Genomic DNA, 27,272 nt, shown 5'->3' on the forward strand with positions numbered 1-27,272 from the left:
TCCTTATTCCTGGAATCCAAGCCAAATAACAAAGAAAATTTACACCCCAGGAACAGGGTCCTCCAAGCCTGAGCTGATCCAAATCCACTGTCTAAACCTGTTGTCCAATTCCTAAACATCTGTATCCTCTGCTCCCCACCTACTCATGCAACTGTCCAGATGGATCTTAAATTAATCTACCGTGCCTGCCTCTACTACCTCTGTTGGCAACACGTTCCAGGCACCTACCACCCTCTGTGTAAAGTACTTGCCGCGTGTATCCCCCTTAAACTTTTCACCTCTCACCTTGAAAGCGTGACCTCTTGTTATTGAATCCTTCACCATGGGAAAAAGCTTATCTCTATCTACCCTGTCTATACCCTTCATGATCTTATAGACGTCAATCAGGTCCCCCTTCAATCTCCTTTTTCCTAATGAAAACAATCGTAACCTATTCAACCTCTCTTCATAGGTAGCACCTTTCATACCAGGCAACATCCTCATAAACCTTCACTACACCATATCCAAAGCGTCCACATCCTTTTGGCAATGTGGCGATCAGAACTGTACACAGTATTCTAAATGCGACTGAATCAGTCTTGTACACTTTTAACTTGACCTGCCAGCTCTTATAGTCAATACCCTGTCTGATGAAGGCAAGCATACTATATGCCTTCTTGACCACTCTACCTACCTGTGCAGCAACCTTCAGAGTACAATGGACCTGAACTCCCAGATCTCTCTGCTCATCAACTTTCCCAAGACTCTTCCGTTTACTGTATAATTTGCTCTAGAATTAGACTTTCCAAAATGCATCACCTCACATTTGCCTGGATTGAACTCCATCTGCCACCTCTCCGCCCTACTCTCCATCTATTAAATTTTCCTGTATTCTTTGACAGTTCCCAAATGCTTTTTGTTACTCCACCAATCTGCAAACTTGCTGATCATACCAACAGTGCCCTCTCCCAGATCATTTATGTACATCACAAATGACAGTGGCTCCAGCATTGATCTCTGTGGAATACCACTAGTCACCTTTCTCCATTTTGAGAAGCTCCCTTCAACCACTGCTCTTTGTCTCCTGCTGCTCAACCAGTTCTTTATCCACCTAGCTAGAACACCCTGCACACCATATGACTTCACTTTCTCCATTAGTTTATCATGAGGAACGTTATCAAACGCTTTACTAAATCCATGTATATGACATCGACAGCCCTTCCTTCATCTATCAACTTGGTCACTCCCTCAAAGAACATTATTAAGTTGGTAAGGCACGATCTCCCCCGCACAAAACCATATTGCCTATCACTGATAAGCACATTCTTTTCCAAATATCAAATAGATTTTTTTCCCTTACTACCTTCTCCAGCAACTTTCGCACCACTGACGTCAGGCCCATTGGTCTGTAGTTACCAAGACTATACATATTTCTACTCTTCTTGTAAAGGGGGAAAACATGAGCAACCCTCCAGTCCTCTGGCACCTCACCTGTGTTTAAGGATGCTACAAAGATATCTGTCAGGGCCCCAGCTATTTCCTCTCACCTCCCTCAGCAACCTAGAACAGATCCCATCCAGTCCTGGGAAGTTGTCCATCTTAATAGCCTCTAGCCTACCCAACATGTCTTCCCTACTTATGTCAACGTGACCCAGAGTAATCAAACTTCTATCTCTAATCTCAACATTCATCATGTCTCTCTCCTCCGTGAATACTAATGCAAAGTATGCATTCAGAATCTCACCTATTTTCTCAGGTTTGACACACAGCCTTCCTTCCTTATCCCATAGTGGACGAATCCCTTTCTCTAGTTACACGCTTGCTTCTTATGAAAGAATAAAAGGCTTTGGGATTCTCCTTAATTTTGCTTGCTAAAGCTATTTCACGACCCCATTTAGCCCGCTTGATTCTTCGTTTAAGACTGGTCCTACTCTCCCGATATTCCTCCAGGGCCCGTTCTGTTCTTATCTGCCTGAACCTTATGTATGCTTTCCTTTTCCTCTTGGCTAGTCGTACAATTTCTCCTGTCATCCACAGTTCACAAATCTTGTGTTTCCTATCCTTTGCTTTCAATGGGACATGCCTATCCTGCACTATCTTTGAAAAACCTCTTACTTGTCAAACTTCCCTTCAAATAGCTGTGTCCAATCCATTTTCCAGCTCTTGACTAATTTTGATATAATTGGCCTTGGCCCAGTTTAGTACTCTTCCCTTAAGACCACTCTCATCTTTGTCTACAAGTATTCTAAAACTTACAGAATTGTGGTCACTGTTCCCAAAAAAATCCCCCACCGCAACTTGTACCATCTGGCCTGGCTCATTCCCCAACACCAGGTCCAATATGGCCTCTTCACTTGTCGGACTATTGACATACTGCTCTAGAAAACTCTCCTGGATACTTCTTACAAATTCTACCCCATCCAAACATCTGACATTAAGTATATCCCAGTCAATGTTGGGAAAATTAAAATCTCCCATCACCACCATCCTATTGTCTCTACATCTTTCCATAATCTGTTTACCTATTTGTTCTTTTACCTCACACTCACTGTTGGGAGGCCTGTAATACAGCCCTAACAATGTAACTGCACCCTTCTTATTTCTCAGCTCCACCAATAATGCCTCACTACTCAAGTCCTCCATAGTATCCTCCTTTAGCACAGTCTTGATATCATCCCTGACCAGCAATGCAACTCCTCCTTCCCTTTTACTTCCCTCCCTGTCCTGTCTGAAGTGTCTACATCCTGGAACATTTAGTTTCCAATCATGCCCTTCCTTCAAACCGGTTTCTGTGATTGCAATAACATCATACTCCCAGGCACCAACCCAAGCTCTAAGTTCATCTGCCTTACCCACTATACTCCTTGCATTAAAGTATACACACTTCAGGCCACCAGGTCTTTTGCGTTCATCTGCTGTCTGCCTACCCTTCCCCTTATTAATGCTAACTTCATGATTCCTACAATCTCCAGTTTCCATCTCGCTGTTTACTTGTCTTCTCTTCTGGTTCCCAGCCCCTTGCCACATTAATTTAAAACCTCCCCAACAGCAGCAGCAAAAACTCCCCCAAGGACATTAGTTCCAGACTGGTTGTGATGTAGACTGTCCAATTTGTAATAGTCCCACTTTCCCCAGAACCAATCCCAACATGCAACAAATCTGAACCCCTCCCTCCTACACCATCCCTCAAGTCACTGGCTAGCACGTGGCTTGTTAGTAATCCTGAGATCACTACCTTGAGAGGTCCTAATTTTTAACTTCTCTCCAAGCTCCATGAATTCTGCTTTCAGGACCTCATCTCTTTTTTTACTCATATCATTGGTGCTTATATGCACCAAGACAACTGGCTATTCACCCTCCCCTTTTAGAATGCTCTGCAGCCGATCGTGACATCCTTGACCCGAGCACCTGAGAGGCAATATATCATCCGGGAGTCTTATTTTCGGCCACAGAACCACCTATCTACTCCCTTTATAATAGAATCCCCTATGACTATGGCCCTACGAGTGTTTTTCCTGCCCTTCTGAACAGCAGTGCACCCCACGGTGCCATGATGTTGGCAACTGCTGCATTCCCCTGATGAGCCATCTCCCCTAACGGTATACCTGTTTTGGAGGGAGATGACCGCAGGGGACATCTGTACTGCCTTCCTACTCTTTTTCTGCCTTTTGATCATCCATTCACTGCCTCCCTCAGCAATTCTAACCTGTGGTGTGACCAGTTCACTAAAAGTGCTATCCACGACCTCCTCAGCATCGCAGATGCTCCACCGTGAGTCCATCCGCAGCTCCAGAGCCATCATGCGGGCAAACAAGAGCCGCAGCTGGACACACTTCTTGCAAGTGTAAGAGTCAGGGACGTCAGCCACGTCCCTGAGCTCCACATCAAGCAAGAGGCATTTGCCACAGGTCTGAGCCTTAGCTTTGCATCAACTAACTGAAATCAAACAATACACTTAAATATATGAAAGAAAAGAAAGAAAAAATAAAAACCTTCCCTTGCAGAGTCTTTCCCTGCTAGTTAGAGGAGGGTGGGGTGCGGGAGGGAGATACTACATGTGTAGTATCTCGGGTTAGCCACTGCCCAGACTTATACTAAGTCCTTACCTTCTTGGCACCCTCCTGGTCTCCACGTCATCTCCACTCTGTCTCCCGCTGCTCCTGGACAGGAAAAAGGCTGTGGGCTTCGAAGGTAAGAATTTAAACAGTTCCCTTACCTTCTTAGCACCCTCCTGGTCTCCACGTCACCTCCACTCTCCCGCTGCTCCCAGACAGGAAGAATAAAGGCCTTAATGCCATTTCACTTCTTGGTTGCTAGCTGTACTTCCATGCCAGCCTTGTGCACAAGTGTACCGAAGTCTTTCTACACATTGACAAGTTTTACACTTTTCTATTCTTAGAATAACTTGACACTTGTCTGCATTAGACTCCACATGCCACTTTACTGCCCACTGTGCAAGCTCTGTGTCTTCACTGTTTACATTTCCACTTAGCTTTTAATCATCAGCAAACTTGGATACACTACTTGCTATCTCTTCATTAATTATATAGATTGTAAGTGGCTGATGACCCAGCACTGATTCTTGCAGCATGTCGGTATTCAAACCTGCCAACGTAATGCCCTGTTTATGCTTACACTTTGCTTCCTGCCCCATAACCAATTCTTTATTTATGCTAATTCTGTGAGCCCTTATCTTGCCTAATAACTTTTAGTGCAGCATCTTAACAAATGCTTTTTGGCAATCCAGGTACACCACATATAAAGTATTGGTTCCCTTTCATCTACGCCTCTAATTACATCCTCAAAAAAACTCTACATTTGCCAAACAGAATTTCCCTTTGGTTGATGTTGATTTGATCTCAATATTTTCTATGTGCATTCTGAAGACTTCCCTAACAGATTCCAGCAGTTTCTCATTGCCTGATGTAAGGCTAAATGACTCAACTCCTTTTTTAACTCCTCCTAATAACCAATCTAATATTTGCCAACTTATGCATTTTTAGGAAATTATGGCCAGTGTATCCAACTCTGCAGCTGTCTCTTTTAGCACTCTGGAATGTATGATATCTGTTTCTGGGATTTCAGATTTTACTGAAGTCTTTCTAGTCATTTTTGTTTTCTGATTTTTCATGTTCTTAATTTTCTCGCTCTTTTTAACCTCATAGGTGCTTCTGATGTACAACTTGTATCTTCTATTGTGAATTTGCCAGCTCATTACCCATATATTTTATCCTGTCTCTGTTTCTAAGGATCCATGTTTGCTTTAACTACTTTCCTTTTTATGTACTTGTAAAAGCTCTTCAAATTTAATTTAAAATTCCCGAACAGTCAACTGTCATTGTATTTTATCTCTTAATCAGTATCTGAAAAAACAAAGCAAATTAAAATTGCAGATCTCTAGTAACTTTGAATGCAGACCTGCATTCTGTGCTGTATAGTGCTTATCCATGTTGGCTCACTGCCTCCAACATGTATACATAATCTATATATCTAGGGATATTTGGAAGAAAGCAATTAAAGTATAGTTTAAATATCTTGTAAACTTATAAAAATCTTTATATTATTTTGATGGCATGGAGACTAACAGCCAAACCAAATCAGCCTTTCTACCAAAATTGAATCTCAAAGATTCCAATGATTCCCTCCCAGACTTTTGAATAATCAGTCCCAGATTTTGTGAATAATTAATTGATAGGCACCGGCTTTATATCTTAAACAAAAGACTTAACAGTTCATTCAATACAAAATAACACTAGCAGACAGAAAATTAAACTGTATAGAGAGGTGATGACCTAGTAGTATTTTTACTAGTAGTATTATCACAAGTTTATTAAGCCAGAAACTCTAGTAATGTTCTGGGGACTTGTGTTCAAATCCCATAACGGCAGATGGTGGAATTTGTAATTCAATAAAAATAACTGGAGTTAAGAATCTGCTGACTACTGTGAAACCATTGTTGATTGTCAAAAAATCCCATCTTGTTCAATAACATTTAAGGGAAAGAAATCTGCCATCTTCACCTGGTCTGGTTTACCTGTAGCTCCAGACATACAGCAATGTGGTTGACTCTGAACTGCACTCCGAAATAGTCTAGCAAGCACTCAGTTGTCTCGCCAAGAAGTCTCAACATAAAAATAAAAATGGATGAACCACCTAGCGTCAACCACTGGAAACCAATGTCAGAACTAGCCCTGTCAACCCCTCAGAGACCTCCTTACTAACATCTGGGTGCTAGTGCCAAAATTGGGAGAGCTGTCTCATAGACTAGTCAATCAGCAGCCTGACATAGTCATACTTTCAAAATTGTACCTTGCAAACACTGAAAATCACCATCCCTGCATATGTCACTTCCTACAGGAGGAGAGACCCAGCAGAGATGGCATCACAGTGGTATACAGTTGGGAGGAAGTCTCTGTGGTAGTCCTCAACATCGACTGGATCCCTTGAAGTCTCGTGCACATCAGGTTAAAATGGGCAATATCACCACATACTGTCCTTCCTGCACTGACGCATCAGTGCTCCTCCACATTGAACAATATTTGGAGGAAGCACTGAGGGCAGCAAGGGTGCAAAAAGTACTCTGAGGGATTTCCATGTTCAGCAACAGAAGTAGCTCGGCAACAGCAAAACTGATTGAGATGGTCGGGTCTTAAAGGACACAGCTGGGACTGGCATGTAGTGAGGGAACTAACAAGACGAAAAAATATATTTCTCCTCATCCTCACCAATCTACTGGCTGCAAATGCATCTGTCCACAACCATATCAGTAAGATCTACCACTGTATAGGCTTTGTGGAGACGAAGTCCCACCTTCACTTTCATAATACCCTTCCGTCATGTTGTGTGGCACTATGATCAGGCAAAATAGGACACACTTTGAACAGGTCTAGAAACTCAAAGCTAGACTTCCATGAGGTGCAGTGGGCCATGAACAGCAGCAGAATTGTACACAATTTGAACCTCATGGCCCGACATATCTCCTATGCTGCAATTGCCATCAAGTCAGGGGATCAACCCAGCTTCAGTGAAGAATGCACGAGAACTATCAGGTGCAACACCAGGCATACATAAAAATGAGGTGCCAACCTGGTGAAGCTAGCAAGTCGGATTACTTGCTAAACAGTATTAGTAGCAAGTGATAGACAGAGCTAAGCGATTCCACAACTAATGGATCAGGTTCTGGATTAGTGGTGCTGAAAGAGCACAGCAGTTCAGGCAGCATTCAAAGTGCAGCCTGAAGATTTTGCTGTACTTTGGATGCTGCCTGAACATTTTTCTGCACTTTGGATGCTGCCTGAACTGCTGTGCTCTTCCAGCACCACTAATCCAGAATCTGGATTCCAGCATCTGCAGTCATTGTTTTTACCAACTAATGGATCAGACCTAACCTCTGCAGTCCTGCTTCATCTCGTTGTGAATACTGGTGAACAATTAAACAACTTACTGATAGAAGAGGCTCCACAAATACCCCATCTTCAATGATAGAGCCCAGCTCATCAATGCAAGATATAAGGCTGAAGCATTCGCAACAACCTTTAGCCAAAAATGCTGAGTAGATGATCCATCTTGGCCTCCAGTGGTCCTCAGCCAGTCATCAGCTAATTCAATTCACTCCGTGATATCAAGGAATGGTTGGAGGCACTGGATACTGCAAAGGCTCTTGACCTTGACAACATTGTGGCAAAAATACTGAAGACTTGTGCTCCAGAATTTACACACCCCTAGCTATGCTGTTCCAGTACAGTTACAATGCTGGTATCTACCTGACAATGTGAAAAATTACCCAAGGACACAGAGCAGGACAAATCCAACCCAGTCATTTGCTACTGCATTAGTCTAGTGATGGAAGGGACCATCGTGTTATCACACAACACCTGCTTAGCAATAATCTGCTTATGGAATCCAGTTGGGGCTCTGTCAGGATGACTCAGGCTGCTGACCTTATTACAGCCTTTGTTCAAACATTGAGAAAAGAGCTAAATTCCAGAAGTGAAGTGAGTGACAGCCCTTGACATCAAGCGTGCATTTGACTGAATGTGGCTTCAAGAAGACCCAGTAAAGCTAGAATCATTGGGAAACAAGGGACAGACTCAGCTATACCTGGCACATAGGAACATGGTTCTGGTTGTTAGAGGTCATTCATCTCAACTCTAGTGTGACTCTGCAGGAGTTCCTCAGGGTAGTTACCTAGGCCCAACCATTTTCATCAATGATCTTCTCCTATCAGAAATAGGGATGTTTGCCAATAACTGTAAAATGTTCAACACCATTCACAAATGCTCAGGTACTGAAGCAATCCATTTCCAGGCTTGGACTGACAGGTCATGTGCAACAGAAACTAAGCTGGACCATGATTGCAGATAAGAGGCTAGGAATACAACAGTGAGTGACTTATCTATTGGCTCATCAAAACCTGTCTACTCTTGACAAGGCAAGAGTCAGAACTGTGATGGAATTCCCCTCATTTGCCTGGATGAGTGCTGCTCCAAAAGCATTTGAAGCTTGATGCCATCCGGGACAAAGCAGTCCACTTCACTGGCACCATATTCTGAAGCATCCATTCCCTCTACCACTGAAGGTAGTAGAAGAGGTATGTACTATCTACAAGATTCAGTACAAAAATTCAACATGAAGGCAGATGTGAAGTACTCATTAAACACCGTACCAATGTATCCTGGCTCCATGCACAGATTGCTCCATGGTCTGTAATGGGTCTTGTTCTTTCCCTGGTTATTCTCTTCCCATGAATGTAATCCCTTGGGATTCTCCCTAATCTTACCCACCAGTGATTTTTCATGGCACCCTCTTTGCTGTCCTAATTGCTTTAAGTCCCCACTCCTCCCCTCTGTATTTTCTGTACTTCATTATAGCCTCCATTAATTTGCTCTCTTTGTACCTGTTAAAATATTATCCAATTTAGAATACTCCTAGACCATCTAGGGCGATCTGTTTTGTTGCTCCAACATTTCACCTAAAGTGAATGGACCTGTACTCTTGCCAATTCCATTTTGAATGTATCCCACCGTTCTTCTGTAGGTTTACTCAGACGTAGCTGTTCCCAGTGTACTTTGGCCCAGATCCTGCCTTATTTTTATAAAATCTGCATTCCCCCAATCAAAAACCCTTTTTTTTGTAGATTATCTTTTTATATTCTGTAATAAACCTAAAACATATGGTGTTGTGGTCACTATCATTAAAATACTCTCTCACTATCATCTTAAACATGTAGGAGAAAGTGAGGACTGCAGATGCTGGAGATCAGAATCGAGAGTGTGGTGGTTGAAAAGCACAGCAGGTTAGACAACATCTGAGGAGCATAAGCCCTTCATCAGGAATGAGGCTTGTGAGTCAAGGGGGTACAGAGATAAATGGGAGGAGTGTGGGGCTGGGGAGTAGGTAGCTGACAGTGTGATAGCTGGAGAAGAAGGTGCGGGTAATGGTGATAGGTCGGAGAGGAGGGTGGAGTGGATAGATAGGAAGGAACATAGACAGGTAGGACAGCCCATGAAGGCGGTGCCAAGTTAGAAGGTTGGATCTGGGATGAGGTGTGGGGAGGGGAAATGAGGAAACTGGTGAAATACATGTTAATCCCGTGTGGGGGAGGATCCCAAGCCAGAAGATGAGGCATTCCTTCTCTAAGCGTCAGTTGGTTAGGGTTTGGTGATGGAGGAGACCCAGGACCTGCCTATCCTTGGCAGAGTGGGAGGGGGAGTTAAAGTGTTCAGCCACGGGATGGCGTGGTTGCTTGGTGCGTGTGTCCTGGAGATGTTTTCTGAAGGGTTCTGCAAGTGGGCGTCCTGTCTCCCCAATATAGCAGAGACCTTATCGGGAACAACGAATACAGGTAATGACGTGTGGAAGTGCAGGTAAATCTATGATGGATGTGGAAGGCTAATTTGGGGCCTTGGATGGAGGTGAGGGCGGAGGTGTAGGTGCAAGTTTTGCAATTCTGCAGTGGCAGGGAAAGGTGCCTGCAGGGGATGGTGGGTTGGTGGGGGTGGGGGGTGGACCCGACAAGAGAGTTGTGGAGGGAAAGTCTTTACAGAATGCAGATAAGAGGTAGGGAGGGAAATGTATCTCTGGCTGTGGGGTCTGTTTGTTGATGGCAGAAATGGCAGAGGATGATGCAATGTATTGGGAGGTTGGTGAGGTGGAAGGTGAGGACCAGCGCGTTCTGTCCTTTTTGCGGTTGGAGGATGGAGGTGCGGGAAGTGGATGAGATGCCCTGGAGGGCATCATCAACCATGTGGGAGGGGAAATTACAGTCTTTGAAGAAGGAGACCACCTGATGTGTTCTGTGGTGGAACTGGTCCTCCTGGGAGCAGATGCAGCATGAGGAATTGGGAATAAGGGATAGCATTTTTATAGGAGACAGGGTGGGAGGAGGTGTAGTCGAAAGTGTGGTGCTGGAAAAGTACAGCAGGTCAGGCAGCATCTGAGGAGCAAGAGAATGACATTTCGGGCAAAAGCTCTTCATCAGGACCAGGCAGCTGTAGGAGTTGTTGGGTTTGGATAAGATGTCCATGTTGAATCGGTCACCATTGATGGAGATGGAAAGGTCCAGGAAGGGGAGAGAGGTGTCCGAGTTGGTCCAGGTGAACTTAAGGTCAGGGTGGAATGTGTTGGTGAAATTGATGAACTGTTCAACGTCCTCGTGGGAGCACAAGGTGGCGCCGAACACTTGAACAGTTGTCAGACTTTCCTTCCCAGAATTGAATCCAGTATTGTAAAGTCCCTAGTCGGACTTTCTACATATTGATATAAAAACTCTCCTGAATACAGTTAAATAAATCCATTCACTATGACTATCTCAACTAATGTTGGGGAATCCCCTAAAATAATTACTCTATCATTATTACATACCTCAGTGAATTGGCTACACCTGTGCTCCTGTTGCTCACTAACTGTCTGAAGGCCAATAATACACTCCAAGCAATATGACTAATCCTTTTTTATTCCTAAATTCTATTCACAAAGACTCATTTGAAAACCCTTCCAAGACATCATCCCTCCTTATGGCAGTGACTGACTGATAAATTGATAATGTAACACCTTTTCTTCTTTTACACACTCCCCTGTCCTGCCTGAAGATCTTCTATCCCAGAATATTTAGTGACTAATTCTGCCCTCTCAGTCACATCTCTGTGATGGCAACAACATTCCAATTCCATGCGTGAATTCGCACCCTTGACTTGTTTTCGGCAAGAGGAAATACAACCATTAGCCTTTGACATTCAATGGCGTTACCATAATCGGTTCCTCCAGTTTCCTGGAGGTTACCATTAACTATGTACTGGACTTACCATAAGAATACTGTGGCAACATTTTGGTTGCGCAGTTATAGGAAGGATATTATTAAGCTGGAGAGGGTTCAGAAGAGATTTAGTAGAATGTTTCTGGGTCTGGCAGGTTTGAGTTATAAAGAAAAGCTGGGAACGAATTTGGATTATTTTTTCACTGGAGCATAGGAGGTTGAGAGCCAACCTTATGGAAGTGTATAAAATAATGAGGGATACAGATAGAGTTGGAGTTAATGGTAGTTGTCTTTTCCCTAAGATGGGGGATTTCAAGATTGGGTGGCACATTTTTAAGGTGAGGGGAGAAAGATTTTAAGAAAAGACATGAGGGGCAATTTATTTAAACTGTGGCTCATGTTGGAATGAACTTCCTGAGGTGGGTACAACTACAATGTTTAAAAGACATTTGAATAGGTACTTAAATAGCAAAGGTTTGGAGGAATAAGGGCCAGGAGCAGACATATGGAACTAGTTTAGTTTGGGATTATGTTCAGCATGGACTGGTTGGACTGTAGGGTCTGTGTCCCAGCTATATGACTCTAAGAGCAGATCAGAAGCTTGCAACCCTGCAATGAGTAACTGATCTCCTGATTCTCCGAAGCATGTCCACCATCTACAAGGTGTGAATAACTTCTCACCAATTCCTGAATGAATGTGCACGTAAGTTTGACACCATCCTGAACAAAGCCCATTTGATGAGCACCACATCCAGAAACATTCACTTTCTCTGCCACTTGATGATCAGCCGCAACAAGGTCTACCATTGAAAAGGTGGCTTTGCAGATATTCAGGAAGACTCCTTATATACACCTTCCAAACTCATGACCACTTTCACCTAGAAAGACAAGGGCAGCAAATACATGGGAACACCACCAACTGCAAGTTCTCCTGCAAGCCACTCTCCAACTGACTTGGAAGTGTATTGTTGTTTCTTCAGTATCACTAGATCAAAATCTTGGAACTGCCTCCCTAACAGCGTTGTGGATCTATCCAAATCAAATAGAGTGGTTGAAGAAAGCAGTTCATCACAATCTCACGGGCAACTAGGGATGGGCAATAAGTTCTGGTCCAGTCAATGATTCCCACGTCCCACAAATGAATAAAAAGACCAGAAATTTCAGCTTCTTTAGTTGAGGAATAAATATGATTTTTCTAACGTACAGTTTCTTGCAAACTAGGAATGGCTTCATTTGTTTGTTTTTATCCGACGATGATTCTCTAATATTTGAGAAAAAAAAAGCTTGCTTCTTGCACAATGGCTCAAGAGTTCACAGTTAGGCTTGTTGGCGGGATTAGGCTTTTAAATGTTGCCTCAACTATTTTTAATTTCTTAATTGTGTCTTTTAAAATAGGTAAAGATTTTCAGTCTTTGGTGTAGCACTTTGTTTGTAAATCTAAGTTAGTCATTTAATCAGCAAAGTGGGATACTTGTGGTTATGATTCTGTTCTTTCTGCTAGTATATACTGGTTTAAGCTACACAACACGTTTGTCTATTGTCTCAGACCGAAATTTCTTGGTCCCAGTCTCGCAATTCTGTGACTTTTGGTTTTACCTTTTTAATCTGCTAATGGATATTCTGCTAATGTTGCCACTTAATTTGATGAAGTTGATAAATCCTGACTCATTTAAGTAGAATACTAGCTTCTGGTTTGCATCTTTCTCTAGATTTAGAGTCATAGAGTCATAGAGATGTACAGCACGGAAAAAGACCCTTCGATCCAACTCGTCCATGCCGACCAGATATCCCAACCCGACCTAGTCCCACCTGCCAGCACCTGGCCTATATCCCTCCAAACCCTTCCTATTCATCTACTCATCCAGATGCCTTTTAAATGTTGCAATTGTACTAGCCTCCACCACTTCATTTGGCAGCTCATTCCATACACATACCATCCTCTGTGTGAACAAGTTGCCCCATAGGTCTCTTTCATATCTTTCCCCTCTCATCCTAAACCTATGCCCCCTAGTTCTGAACTCCCCCACCCCAGGAAAAAGACTTTGTCTATTTATCCTATCCACACCCCTCATGATTTTATAAACCTCTTTAAGGTCACCTGTCAGCTTCTGACGCTCCAGGGAAAACAGCCCTAGCCTACTTCAACCTCTCCCTATAGCTCAAATCCTCCAACCCTGGCAACATCATTGTAAATCTTTTCTGAACAATTTCAAGTTTCACAACATCTTTCCGATAGGAAGGAGACCAGAATTGCAGGCAATATTCCAATAGTGGCCTAACCAATGTCCTGTACAGCGACAACATGACCTCCCAACTCTTATGCTCAGTACTCGTCTTCTTCACTATCCTATCTACCTGCGACTCCACTTTCAGGGAGCTGTGAACCTGTACTCGAAGGTCTCTTTGTTCAGCAACACTCTGTAGGACCTTACCATTAAGTATATAAGTCCTGCTAAGATTTGCTTTCCCAAAATGCATCACCTCGCATTTATCTAAATTAAACTCCATCTTGCCACTTCTCAGCCCATTGGCCCATCTGATCAAGATCCCGTTGTAATCTGAGGTAACGCTCTTTGCTGTCCACTACACCTCCAATTTTGGTGTCATCTGCAAACTTACTAACTATACCTCTTAAGCTCACATCCACCTTTCTTAAACAGTGGCACCACATTAGCATTTGGTAAAGCCTGAGAATTTCTGTGCAATTCTTTTTTTTTCCAATTTTACAAATTGTTTGAGGCTATTAAGTTTTTAAAATACTGAAACTAATGTAATGAAATTATCTTCATATGGCACTTTGAATATATTAAAACTTATTATTTTTCAGCTTGATGAATGAAGTTGTTCACACATCACCTACAATTGGAAGCAATGTAGAGGAGATTGTGGTCAAAAGTACACACTTTTTAATGTGGGACATTGGTGGACAGGAATCACTGCGTTCATCGTGGAATACTTATTACACCAACACTGAGGTATGTATAATTACCTTGGCAATGAGGTAATTGATTTTTAAACTTGATTTTAGACATTTCTTGGCTTTGTGCAACTTTATTAATCTTTTAAACTTTGTGCTACATTGGAATGCATTCTCCTTCAGTAGATACTCTATTGGCAGGTTTCTGAATTGTAGCCATATGACACCTCCTTTTGTGACAGAAACAAAAAAAGCCAATCACTCCTGACAAGGGTAACTGCATATATCCGGGCACACAATTCCAGACCAGTTACATCATCATATCAGTGTCTCCTGACACATACAACCAACAAAAAAAATTAGGTTATTCAACACATTTAAGGAGGGATTATGCTTAACTGATTTGAGTCAAATCTTTAAAGTGACACAGTATACAAGTATAATGCAGTAGGTATTGTAAACACAAATTTTTAGAAGTTTCAAAAACAAACTGGATTAATGACTAATGATGAAGTGTGAGCAGAGTGCAAGTAGCAGAATTTAACTACAAAACAAAAGTGAGTTAAAGGAGTTACTCATATTGGCAGAAGATAAAAAGGGTTTCAACTGCTGGTCACCATTTCCCAGGGAGAACAACTTAGGTAATTGAAAGTAAATTAAAACATTTGTTGTTTACACCAAATTAGAGAGCACTGTTCGAACTGAGGATGACTGTAACACAATCAAAAAGGTGTTCATAAACTTTGAATGGGCATATGGATGGCAAATGAACTTCAATACACTGATATAATGCATTTTAGGAATATCAAAGAGACCATGTAATGTTCTGAAAAATAAGGATCAAAATAGATGAGAAAAGCGGAGGGACTTGGAGAAACACATTCGCAGAAAATGGCAAGTCCAGTCACATGTAATTGAAAAATAAAGTAAGCACCGGAGTTCATGAGGTAGAGTTGACAATCCCAGAAGCATATTGAATCACCTCTTTAGCCCTTAAAAGATCTGTATACATTTTTTAGGTTTGTCCAGGCAATCTCTGGTTTACAAATGGGTTCTGTTCTTGAATACAACAAATGCTGGAGGTTACAGCAGGTTTACAAATGGGTTCTGTTCTTGAATACAACAAATGCTGGAGCTTACAGCAGGTCAGACAGCATCCATGGAGAGAGAGCAGGCTAATGTTTTGAGTCTCGATGACGCTTCTTCAGAGCTGAAGAATCATCTAGACTTGAAACGTTAGCCTGCTCTCTTTCATTGATGCTGTCTGTCCCACTGTGATCTCCAGCACTTGTTGTTTCAGTACAGATTACAGCATCTGCAGCAATTTTTTTCCTGCACTCTGTTCTGAGTTCATTTGTCAGTCGATTTATATGCAAGCCAAAGCACAGTACAATAGAATAGCCATTCAGAAATGAGCAAACATTTGCATATAGGATCTTTAGAATTAATATTATTGTGTAATCTCATTCACAAGTACAATCATTTGTAAGTCAGACGTTCGTGAATTGGGAATCATCTGTAAAAGGATATAGAGGTTTCCGAAAAGATTTACGAGGAAGATGTCAGTACTTGGGTGTTTTGACCATCAGGAGAAAGTGAGGACTGCAGATGCTGGAGATCAGAGTCGAGAGTTGGTGCTGTCTCTGAGGAGCAGGAGAAACAATGTTTCAGGCATAAGCCCTTCATCAGGAATGAGGCTCGTGGGTCGGGGCTGAGAGATAAATGGGAGGTGGGTTGGGGTTGGGGGGAACATAGCTAGGAAAGCGATAGCTGGATAAGGTGAGGGAGAAGGTGAGAGGTCAGAAGGGGCAGTGATGGATGGGTCTGGAGGCTGGTGCCGAGTTGGAAGCTTGGGACTGGGATAATATGGGGGGAGGATAAACGAGGAAGCTGTTGAAACTTACATTTATCCCGTGTGGTTGCAGGGTCCCAAGGCGGAATATGAGGCGTTGCTCCTCCAGGCATTGGGTGGTAACGGTTTCGTGGTAGAGGAGGCCCAGGACCTGCATGTTCTTGATGGAGTGGGAGGAGGAGTTGGAGTGTTCAGCCACGAGGCAGAGGTGTTGGTGGGGTGGGTGCCCCAGAGATGTTCTCTGAAATGATTCGCAGGAAGGTGTCCTGTCTCCCCGATGTAGACGAGACCATACCGGGTGCAACAGATGCAATACATGATATTGGTAGAGGTACAGGTGAATTTCTGACAGATGTGGAAGGATCCCTCGGGGACTTGGACGGAACTGAGGGGGAAGTGTGGGCGCAGGTTTTACACTTCCTGCAGTGGCAGGGAAAGGTGCCAGGAGTGGGGTTGGGCTGTTGGAAGGGTGTGGACCTGACGAGGGAGTCGCGGAAGGAATGGTCTTTTCGGAACGCTGATAGGGGTGGGAACGGAAATATATCTCTGGTGGTGGGGTCTGTTTGGAGGTGGTGGATGTAGCGGAGGATGATGTATTGTATGCAGAGATTGGTGGGGTGGAAGATAAGGACCAGGAGGGTTCTGTCCCTGTTGCGTTGGGAGGGGTGGGGTTCAAGGGCGGTGGTATGTAAAGTGGAGGAGATGCGCTGGAGGGCATTGTCAACCACGTGGGAAGAGAAGTTGCGATCATGGAAGATGGAGGCCATCTGGGACTTTCTGAGGTGGAATTGGTCATCCTGGGAACAGATGTGGCAGAGGCAGAGGAGTTGGGAATAAGGGATGGCATTTTTTTCAGAGGGTAGGATGGGAGGAGGTGTAGTCTAGGTAGCTGTGGGAGTCGGTGGGCTTGTAGAATATATCTGTGATTAGTTGGTTACCAGAGACAGTGTTGGAGAGGTCCAGAAAGGTTGGGAGGGAGGTTGCCGAGATGGTTTAGGTGAATTTGAGTTGGGGTGGAAGGTGTTGGTAAAGTTGATGAATTGTTCAACCTTCTCATGGGAACACGAGGCGGTGCCAATGCAGTCATCAATGTAGCGGAGAAGTTTAGAGGAAGTGGGAGGATGGGAAGGAGAAGTTGTTGAGGGTGAGGACCAGTTCAGCCAGGCAGATGAGAATGTTGGTGGATAGGTACTGGTTGGGACGGTGTGAGAGGAAGAAATGGAGGACTTGGAGACCTTCGTCATGGCGGATCGATGTGTACAGGGACTGGATGTCCATGGTGAAGATGAAGCGTTGGGTGCAGGGGAAATTAAAATCTTGGAGGAGGTGAAGGGTGTGGGTGGTTTCACAAATGTAAATGGGGAATTCCTGCACTTGGGGGACAGGATGGTGTCAAGGTAGGGAGAGATGAGTTTGGTGGGACAGGCACAAGCTGAGACCGGGACAGTCAGGTTTGTGAATCTTAGGAAGAAGGTAGAACCAGGCCATGTGGGGTTCATGGACAATGAGGTTGGAGGCTGTGGATGGGCTATCCCCAGAGGTAATGGTTGTGGATGGTCTGGAGAGGATGGTTTGTTGAATGGAGGTGAGGTTGAGATCAAAGGGGCAGTTGGAGGAGGTGTCTGCAAGTTGGTGCCTGGCTTCAGCAGTGTAGAGGTCTGTACGCTCCACTACTACTGCAGCCCCCCTTGACTGCGGGTTTAATGGTGAGGTTGGAGTTGGAGCGGAGGGAGTGGAGGGCTACACGTTGTGAGGGTGAGAGTTTGGAGTGGGTGAGGCAGTTGGACAGGTTGAGGTGGTCGATGCCACGGCAGCAGTTTGAAATGAAGAGGTCAAGGGCAGGTAACAGGCCGGCATGGGGTATCCAGGTGGATGATGTGTGTTGGAGGCAGGAGAAGGGATCCTCAGTGGGTGTCTTGGTTTAAAAAGTAGACACGGAGGCAGAGGCAGCGGAAGAAACTAGACTAGACTTACAGTGTGGAAACAGGCCCTTCAGCCCAACAAGTCCACACCGACCCGCCACCCACCCATACATTTACCCCTTACCTAACACTACGGGCAATTTAGCTTGGCCAATTCACCTGGCCTGCACATCTTTGTGACTGTGGGAGGAAACCGGAGCAAACCCGGGGAGAACGTGCAAACTCCACACAGTCAGTCGCCTGAGTCGGGAATTGAACCCGGGTCTACAGGCGCTGTGAGGCAGCAGTGCTAACCACTGTGCCACCGTGCCATTCAAGGTCACAGTGTGTGTCAAACTCATTTATCTGGGACTATAGAGGGGTAAAGTTGAGGTCTTTATTGAGAACTAAACGTTCATCCTCAGTAGAGAGGAGGTGTTGACCATTAGGAAAAAATGAACTGATGTTTATTCTTTCTTGAAGAAATAAAAAGATGACAGGATGACCTGCTCTTTAAATTTGTGAAGGAGTTTGATTTAATGTGAAAGAATTGTTTCCATTTACGGGCATACCTGAAACCAGAGCCCATAAAATAAGATGACCACAAATAAATTCAAACAACTTGAGAAGTTTCCTTATCAAGAGATTAGCTAGAATTTAGAACTGCTGTCAGGTGGAATAGTTGAAGTGAATAAAATATATACCTTTAAGAGAAAACTAGGTGAGAGAGCAAGGATTACAAGGATATGTAGATAAGATTAGATGATGGAAGAGGCTCATGTAAAGCTAAAACATTTGTATAGACCAGTTGATCTGAATGGCTTGCTTCTGTGCTTATTAGCTCTATGTAATACTAAATTGAGCAATAATAAATTGAGTAATTAAACAATATCTTTCTTTTCTAAGAACAAATTCAATTTCAAATTGTAAGCTGCCTTCAAAATGTTCAACTTTAAAAATATTTCATAAACATAATCCATTAATATATCCATTTTTTTTCTCAATTAGTTTTGCAATGGATATCAATAATGGTAGGTATATTGAATCGATGTGGCAGTTGGTGGCTCAGTGGTTAGCACTGCTGCCTAACAGCACAATAGACCTGAGTTCAATTCCAGCCTTTGGCAACTGTCTGTACAGAGTTTGTACATTCTCCCCGTGTCTATATGGGTTTTCTCTGGGTGCTCCAGTTTTCTCCCACAATCCACAGATGTGCAGGTTAGGTGGATTGGCAATGCCAAATTACTCACGGTGTCCATGGATGTGCAGCTTAGCCATGGAAAATGCAGGGTTGCAGGGATACTGTAGGATGGGGTGAGTCTGGATGGGATGCTCTTCAGAGAGTCAGTTTGGACATGTTGAGCCGAATGGCCTGTTTCTACACTGTAAGGATTCTATGGATGGTTGTTGTCGGAGAATTGAGCCCAATTGAACAGAGACCACACAAACCAGATTGGGTGAAATTAATAAGCGGTTTATTCCAAGCGATTTTGCTGGAAGAGAAATTGATTAGGCTGACACAGAACTGACAGGTAGATCAAGGGTTCTCTTCCCTGAGTTGAGAATCAAGCCAGTTTTTATGGGAATACAATACAATGATGCTAATTAAAAATAGTGAAAATACAATGGCCTTGATAGTCAAGTAATCAAGTTATGATGGTGATAATCACAAAGCAGTTATCAGAAGAATATCTTGAATGTAGATAGAATGAAGCGTCCAGCAACATCAATCAGTCAGCAGGATCAGCTAGGGGCCTTTCCATATTATTCTCTGATTGTGTGTGGTTACTGTGACGCTTGTTAATTCCTTGAGAGAATTAGTTTCCACGGACTGCTGCCTCAGCAGGACAAGCTAGATTTGCCCGCGGGGCAGTCCTTTCCCCCGAGAGTTTGGAGTCCTGCAAACTCTTTGGCCTCTGGTTTGAGCTGGGAATACAGAACAGACTGCAGCACTGACAAACACAGAAACAAACAGGACAAACAGACGAGATCAACAAGGCAGCCTTGGTGTGGAAATGCAGGAGATGGGGGAGATACTAAGTGAGTATTTTGCATCAGTGTTTACTGTGGAATTGAAAGGCATTGAATGTAGGGAAACAGATGGTGACATCTTGAGAAATGGCCATATTACAGAGGAGGAAGTGCTGGATGTCTTGAAACGCATGAAGTTGGATAAATACCCAGGACCTGATCAGGTGTACCCTAGAACTCTGTGGGAAGCTAAGGAAGTGATTGCTGGGCCCCTCCTTGAGATAATTGTATTATCGATAGTCACAGGTGAGGTGCCGGAAGACACCTCAAAGGTAAAAGACAGAGGGTGGTGGTTGAAGGTTGTTTTTCAGACTGGAAGCTTGTGACCAGTGGAGTGCCACAAGGATCGGTGCTGGGTCCATAACTTTTCTTCATTTATATAATGATTTGGATACGAGCATTAGAGGTATAGTTAGTACGTTTGCAGATGACTCCAAAATTGGAGGTGTAGTAGACAGAGAAGAAGATTACCTCAGATTATAACGGGATCTTGATCAGATGGGCCAATGGGCTGAGAAGTGGCAGATGGAGTTTAATTTAGATAAATGCGAGGTGATGCATTTTGAGAAAGCAAATCTTAACAGGACTTATACACTTCATGATAAGGTCCAACAGAGTGTTTTTGAACAAAGAGACCTTCGAGTGCAGGTTCACAGCTCCTTGAAAGTCAAGATGCAGGCAGATAGGATAGTGAAGAAGACGTTTGGTATGCTTTCCTTTATTGGTCAGAGTATTGAGTACAGGAGTTGGAAGGTCATGTTGTGGCTGTACAGGACATTGGTTAGGCTACTTTTGGAATATTGCATGCAATTCTGGTCTCCTTCCCCTTGGAAGGATGTTGTGAAACTTGAAAGAGTTTGGAAAATATTAACAAGGATGTTGCCAGGGTTGAAGAATTTGAGCTATAAGGAGAGGTTGAACAGGCTAGTGCTGTTTTCTTGGAGCTTCGGAAGCTGAGGGGTGACCTCATAGAGGTTTATAAAATCATGAAAGGCATGGATGGGATAAATAGACAAAGTGTCTCCTCTGGGGTGGGAGAGTCCAGGACGAGAGGTCATAGGTTTAAGGTGAGAGGGGAAAGATATAAAAGAGACCTAAGGGGCAGTGGGTGGTACATATAAGGGATGAGTTGCCAGAGGAAGTGTTGGAGGCTAGTACAGTTGCAACATTTAAAAAGCATTGAGATGAGATTATGAATAGGAAGGATTTGGAGTGATATGGGCCAGGTGCTGGCAGGTGGGACTAGATTGGGTTGGGATATCTGGTCAGCATGGACGGGTTGGACAGAAGGGTCTTTTTCCGTGCGGTACATCTCTATGACTCTATAGGACAAATATGGGACAGACACAAGACAAACAAAACAGCAGGGGCCCTGTAAACTTGCCACGATCTGTGGATTTAGTAAGCGAGAACTCTTTTCTTCTGTCTTGCGGGAGCACCTGCCAGTCCGTCTTTCCCCTGGCTGGATCAGGCACATGGCTGTTCTCCGACTCAAGTCGAATCATGTGTCTGCCTGAATGAGTACAATTTGGGAGCTCAACAGCCTGCCGCTCGAGCAGGGTAAACCAGCTCAGTACCGAAAGGCTGCCGTATTAGATTAGAATTGTGGCTGCTTCCCCCAAAGGTCCAACCCTTGGTAGGTATGACCCATTGGGGCAAAGCTAGCTGCCAGGTCCAAGCTGGGCACAATTTAAAATGTCAGGTTCGCTTACCCTTTTGATTGAAAAGGGGCTGCCGGCCACGCCAAACTGTCGGAGAATTGAGCCCAATTGAACAGAGACTACGTAAGCCAGATCAGGTGAAATTGACAAACGATATTGCGGGAAGAGAAATTGACTAGGCTGACACAGAATTGACAATCTGTACAGGTAGATCAAGGGTTCTCTTCCCTGAGCTGAGAATCAAGCCAGTTTTTATAAGAATACAGTACAGTAATGCTAATTAAAAATAGTGAAGATACAATGGTCTTGATAGTCAAGTGATCAAGTTATGATGGTGATAATTGCACAGCAGTTGTCGGAAGAATGTCCTGAATGTAGATACAATGAAGCATCCAACAGCATCAATCAGTTCTTCATTGGATCAGGAGATTCCAGCCCTCTTCAAGGGGGGGTGAGAATGTCCCTTTTCTTGGCATTAAGGTGTTTCCATTGTTGCTTTCCTGTGAGCGTGGTATTCTGGTGCCTCTCCGTCTGTCCTGAGCTTTGTGTGGCTTTGGTATCACTGGGGTATGAGACTGCCCTTAGGGCCTTGGGACAACTGTGTTTATTGGGTCCAGAAAGCTTATTGTCAGTTTGTCTTGGGAAGTGTACTCCCTGGTCTGCGAGCAACTATGGTCTTATCTTGTCAGTCTGTTTGGTCAATGCTGAGGCATTCTGGGTGTTTCTTGTATGTTTGGACAGGCTTGATTTTCTGTGTTCTGTCTGGCCATTCCATGGGTAGCAGGGTGGCAGATCTTTTCCCACAGTTGTGAATACGGTGGCTAATTTGTACTTTAACAATTTAATCATTGTCTTTTAGAACTTTAAACTCTAATTATACTTTGGAAATTTTTAATAGGTAACAGGTTATACAAAATATTTTCTTGTGCAGAATGCTTTCTTGTAAGGCAGAGAGGCAAATCCAGAGCTTAATTCTTAGGCAACTGAGCGCCTAGCCTTCAATAGTGGAGTAGTTAAAATCAGGAATGTCTAAGAGACCAGAATTAGAGGAGTTCAGAATACCCAGATAGTTGTGGAGCCAGAAGTGTCCAGAGAGGGAGATGAGGCTCTACAGAGATTTTAGAGCATGAATGAAATATTAAAATTGAGGCATTGCTTAACCAGACCCAATATAGGCCAGTAAACATAAAGTTAATGGACAACTGAAACATGATAGCACATGTTTGGATGGAATCAGGTTTATGGAGAGTAGAATGTAGAAGGCTGGAGTAGAGTGCTTTGGCAATATCAAGTCTAGAGGTCAGAAAGGCACGGAAGAGAGTTATTGCAACAGCAAGCTAAGGCAAAGCTGAGATTACGCTTTTCCATCAATGCCAAAATGCCTTTTCTGACTGTTCACGGGAATACATGGTCAGAAATTCATTGAACTTAAGTATAGCACCAAATAAACAGTCTAGTTCACCCTTGGTCAGTGTCAGATGAAGGAGAAAATTAGGGAATGCAATTGTGTTCTTACCATTCTTCCTTTTGTATTTTTGTACATTTTTGACTAGAAAGAAATAAATTTGATACACTATATAGAAAAGTGCAGATTTCAGCTTGTTACATATCAGCCCTTGTACTATTTTAAAATAAAAATTAAAGAAGATTCAGCTTTCATCTGGATTGTTCCAATCCACTAACTTATGAATTATGGTATGGTAATACCACAGCAATGTGTAGGCTGTTGTGACTGTTCTCTAAGTGCAATTCTGCTTATCTCATTCACACCCTCCATGCAGCCCAGCAATTTATTACATTTGCTACTTACAATATTCCTTTTTGTAAGCTTTAAATCTCATTACCAATATAAAAAAGTGCCCTCATACCAATCACTGCAGAACCTCTTTTTATGTCTTCCTTCAGTCTTAGAAACAATCAGTCATTGCTGTTAGACCATAAGACATAGGAGCAGAAATTAGGCCATTCAGCCCATAGAATCTGCTCTGCCATTCAATTATGGCGGATAAGTTTCACAACCCCGTTCTCCTGCTTTCTCCCTATAACCCTTGATCCCCTTAATACTCAAGAACCTATTTATCTCAGTCTTAAATATACCTGGCCTGCACAGCCTTCTGTGGCAATGAATTCCATAGATTCATCACTCTCTGGCTGAAGAAGTCTCTCTATATCTCCCTTCCAGAAGGTCTTCCCTTTACTCTAAGGCAATGTCCTCGGGTCCTAGTCTCATACCAATGGAAACATCTTCTCAACATCCACTCTATCCAGGCCATTCAATATTCTGTATGTTTCAATTAGATTCCCCCCCCCCCCCCCCCATTCTTCTAAATGTCATCGAGTACAAACCCAGAATCCTCAAATCTTTCTCATATGTTAAGCTTTTCATTCCTGGAATCATTCTCATGAGCCTCCTCTGAACACACTCCAGAGCCAGTACATCCTTCCTGACATATGGGGCCCAAACCTACACACAATACCCCAAATGTAGCCTGCCCAGAGCCTTGTAGAGCCTTAGAAGTACATCCCTTCTAGTATATTCAGATCCTCTCAAAATAAATGTCATCATTGCATTTGCCTTCCTAACTACTGACTCAATCTGAAAGTTTACCTTGAGAATCATGGACTAGATCTCCCAAGTTTCTTTACACTTCAGACTTCTGAATTTTCTCCCCATTTAGAAAATAGTCCATGCCTCTATTCTTCCTACCAAAGTAAATGACCTCACACTTTCCCACGTTGTACTCCATCTGCCACTTCTTTGCCCACTCTCCTAACCTGTCCAAATCCTTCTGCAGCCTCCCTGCCATCTCATTGCTACTTGTCTTTCTACCTATTTTTATATTGTCTGCAAACTTAGCCAGAATGCCCTCAGTTCCTTCATCTATATCCGTAATGTACAAAGTGAAAAGTTGTAGTCCCAACACTGAGCTCTGCGGAACACCATTTGTCACGGCTGCCATCCTAAAAAGGACCCTTTTATTTCTGCTTTCTGCCATACAGTCAAACTTCTGTCCATGCTAGTACCTTGTTTCTGACACCATGGGCCCTTATCTTACTCAGTAGCCTCCTGTGTGGCACCTTGTCAAAGGCTTTCTTGAAATTCAGGTAGATAACATCCTTGGTCTCCTTGGTCTAACCTGCTTGTTACTTCCTTAAAGAATTATAGCATGAAACTATGCTGACTTTGCCCTATTTTACTATACACTTCCAAGTATTCAAAAATCTCATCCTTCACAATGGACTCCAGGATCTTACCCAGGATCTTGTTGTGCTTTTATACCATTCAGCCAACTTTGTATTCATACTGTTATTGTCACTATTATTCCATGCAGTTCAACTTTGACTAACCGCTTCTGCAGCACTTTATCAATCATTTACATAGACTTCTTAAACTCTCCTTTTGGCAAAAAGATCAGCTGAAACTTCAGAAAGATAGCATTTATGTAAATTTGCAGGATTTCCATGAATTTCAATTGTGACAGATAATCAATAGGAATGGAATTTCTACAGGATTTCTAAGCATCTTTCTTTAGTACCCACATTAACCTACTATGTTACACTTATGTTGTTCACCTTGCATATAGTGTGCTTTCTCACTAATTGAGATATTAAACCTGGGTCAGTTTCAATTTCTTGTATTCTCAAGTCAGATGTGTTGGCAGAGTTTTGAATGAGCTATTTTTGCAACTTAAGGAATTTCCCATTTTCCATTCTAAAAGTATTGTATTCTTTCATCAACCAATCTGAATATTTTATCACAGTTTATCACTACAGTAGCTTTTTTATGGATACATCATATGTTTTTAGCTAATATTTGTATGTCATTGCACAGAATGTACAATATTGTTGTGATTTTTTTTTACTTGGCATTCTTGAATAATTTACCCTATGACGTCTGTTTGATTTCTGGACAAAAGCATATCAAAATGCAGTTAATAGATTTTAGATTTTGGATGGGATTGCACTTACAAGTTGTCAGTTCTGATTTTTGCATCATTACTTAAGATAAAAAGTCATAAAGGCATGCTGCAGGACAGTAAACTTTCAGTGGATTTCTCTATTTTAGAAGTTATTGCTTTCACTGATTCCTAGATTCCAAATGCCGATGTCAATTTTCTACATTTTTAGGGTTTAATGTTGATTTGTCACCATTCCACCATCTACCATTAATACTGTTTTTGGAATTTATTCACTGTATGGAGAACAATTTGTTGCTCATACTAATTATAAATTAATGTTCTATTTTAAAAAGAAAATGATCTTATGTTTCCTTCTACTATCTTTTAGTTTATAATTCTGGTTGTGGATAGCACTGACAGAGAGAGAATATCAGTCACCAAGGAGGAACTGTATAGGATGCTGGCTCATGAAGTAAGTCAACTATTCAAATATTAATTAAAATATTTTAAATGGCTCTAAAGCTATTAATTTGTAAAGGTTGGCAGACATTAAAAATTGTGAAATATGAACTTAGTCTTAATAAGGGATTATGCGTGCTGTTCAGTTGAGCTTTATCAGTACTACTGTTTGTTCTTAGTATTCATTAATACAGTCTTTATCTTGCTGCCAGACAAATGTGTGGAATTATGCTTGTACATGCAAGAAATGAATCTCATTAACATTGTCAATTGACATTGTACATAGTTTGTGATAGAGGCTCATTTCAGCCCTCACCCACCCTTCTTCTTCCCCTTTTATTAGACCATGATTTGACTAAAACGTCATTGAAATCTTAAACATAATCTGTTACTTTGACTACTAAATAACGTTTGGACAATTAATTCATCTTGCTGAAAGCAGATGCTACTGTGGGCTGCTTAGCAGCTTTATGTGGATGACAAAATTAATCTTTTCTTTTGGCAATTAACTGCATGTTTTCAAACGCACACAAAAATATAAGGTGGAAAATTTATGCTCACGTTAGTGAGATATGCACTATTTTTATAAAGATGCAAAGTTTAGCAATCACATTGGAAATAATAGTCTTGATTACTCAGGAACCTTTCCTCTAATAGCATGATAGTTTTCAGTGTGGCGTAGATTATTCTCAACATAACTTTCTTCATTCATCACAGGACATGGATGTTGTTGGTTAAGCCAGCAATTATTATCCATCCCTAGTTCCTCTTGAGAAGGTGGTGTTTTGTTATGCCGCTGAGTCCATTTGATATACAGTCGGTTCTGATATAATGCGATAGTTCCATTCTCGTACAATCTCGCGTTAAGAAAATCGTGCAATAGCCATGCCATTTAAAGTAATGGGGCAGGAATCGTGCTATACTCAATAGAGGTAAGGAAAGTTCGCATTCTACAAATAACGGTCTGAATTCTTCAATTGCATTAAAGCCAATTCGCTTTGAAGAAACACGCATTATAGCCGAACCGACCGTAGGTTGGGGAGGCGAAGTCCAGCATTTTGATCTAATGATACTAAAGATCAGCAATATATTTCCAAGTTTGGAGGGGAATCATAAAATTCCTACAATACAGAAAGAGGCTATTTGGCGCACTGAGTCTGCACTGATCCTCCAAAGAACATCTCATTCAGACCCATCTCCACCATAGCTGCATTTGCCATGGCTAATCCACCTAGCCTGATATTCCCTGGACACTAAGGACTGTTTAGCGTGACCAATCCACCTACTCCTTTTACATCTTTGGATTGTGGGATGAAGCC

General features: G+C 42.6%; 1 protein-coding gene across 1 annotated transcript in view; it reads left to right on the forward strand.

Annotated features, from left to right (window-relative positions):
* Window positions 1–27,272, forward strand: part of LOC132816114 (ADP-ribosylation factor-like protein 5B) — a 45,110-nt gene that overhangs the window by 11,783 nt on the left and 6,055 nt on the right. The window contains exons 3-4 of the mRNA XM_060825571.1: window positions 14,061–14,208; window positions 25,883–25,966. Coding sequence (XP_060681554.1) covers window positions 14,061–14,208; window positions 25,883–25,966 — 232 coding nt within the window. The remainder of the gene's footprint in view (window positions 1–14,060; window positions 14,209–25,882; window positions 25,967–27,272) is intronic.

Source organism: Hemiscyllium ocellatum, chromosome 5 (genome assembly GCF_020745735.1).
Source record: "Hemiscyllium ocellatum isolate sHemOce1 chromosome 5, sHemOce1.pat.X.cur, whole genome shotgun sequence".
Lineage (NCBI taxonomy): Eukaryota > Metazoa > Chordata > Chondrichthyes > Orectolobiformes > Hemiscylliidae > Hemiscyllium > Hemiscyllium ocellatum.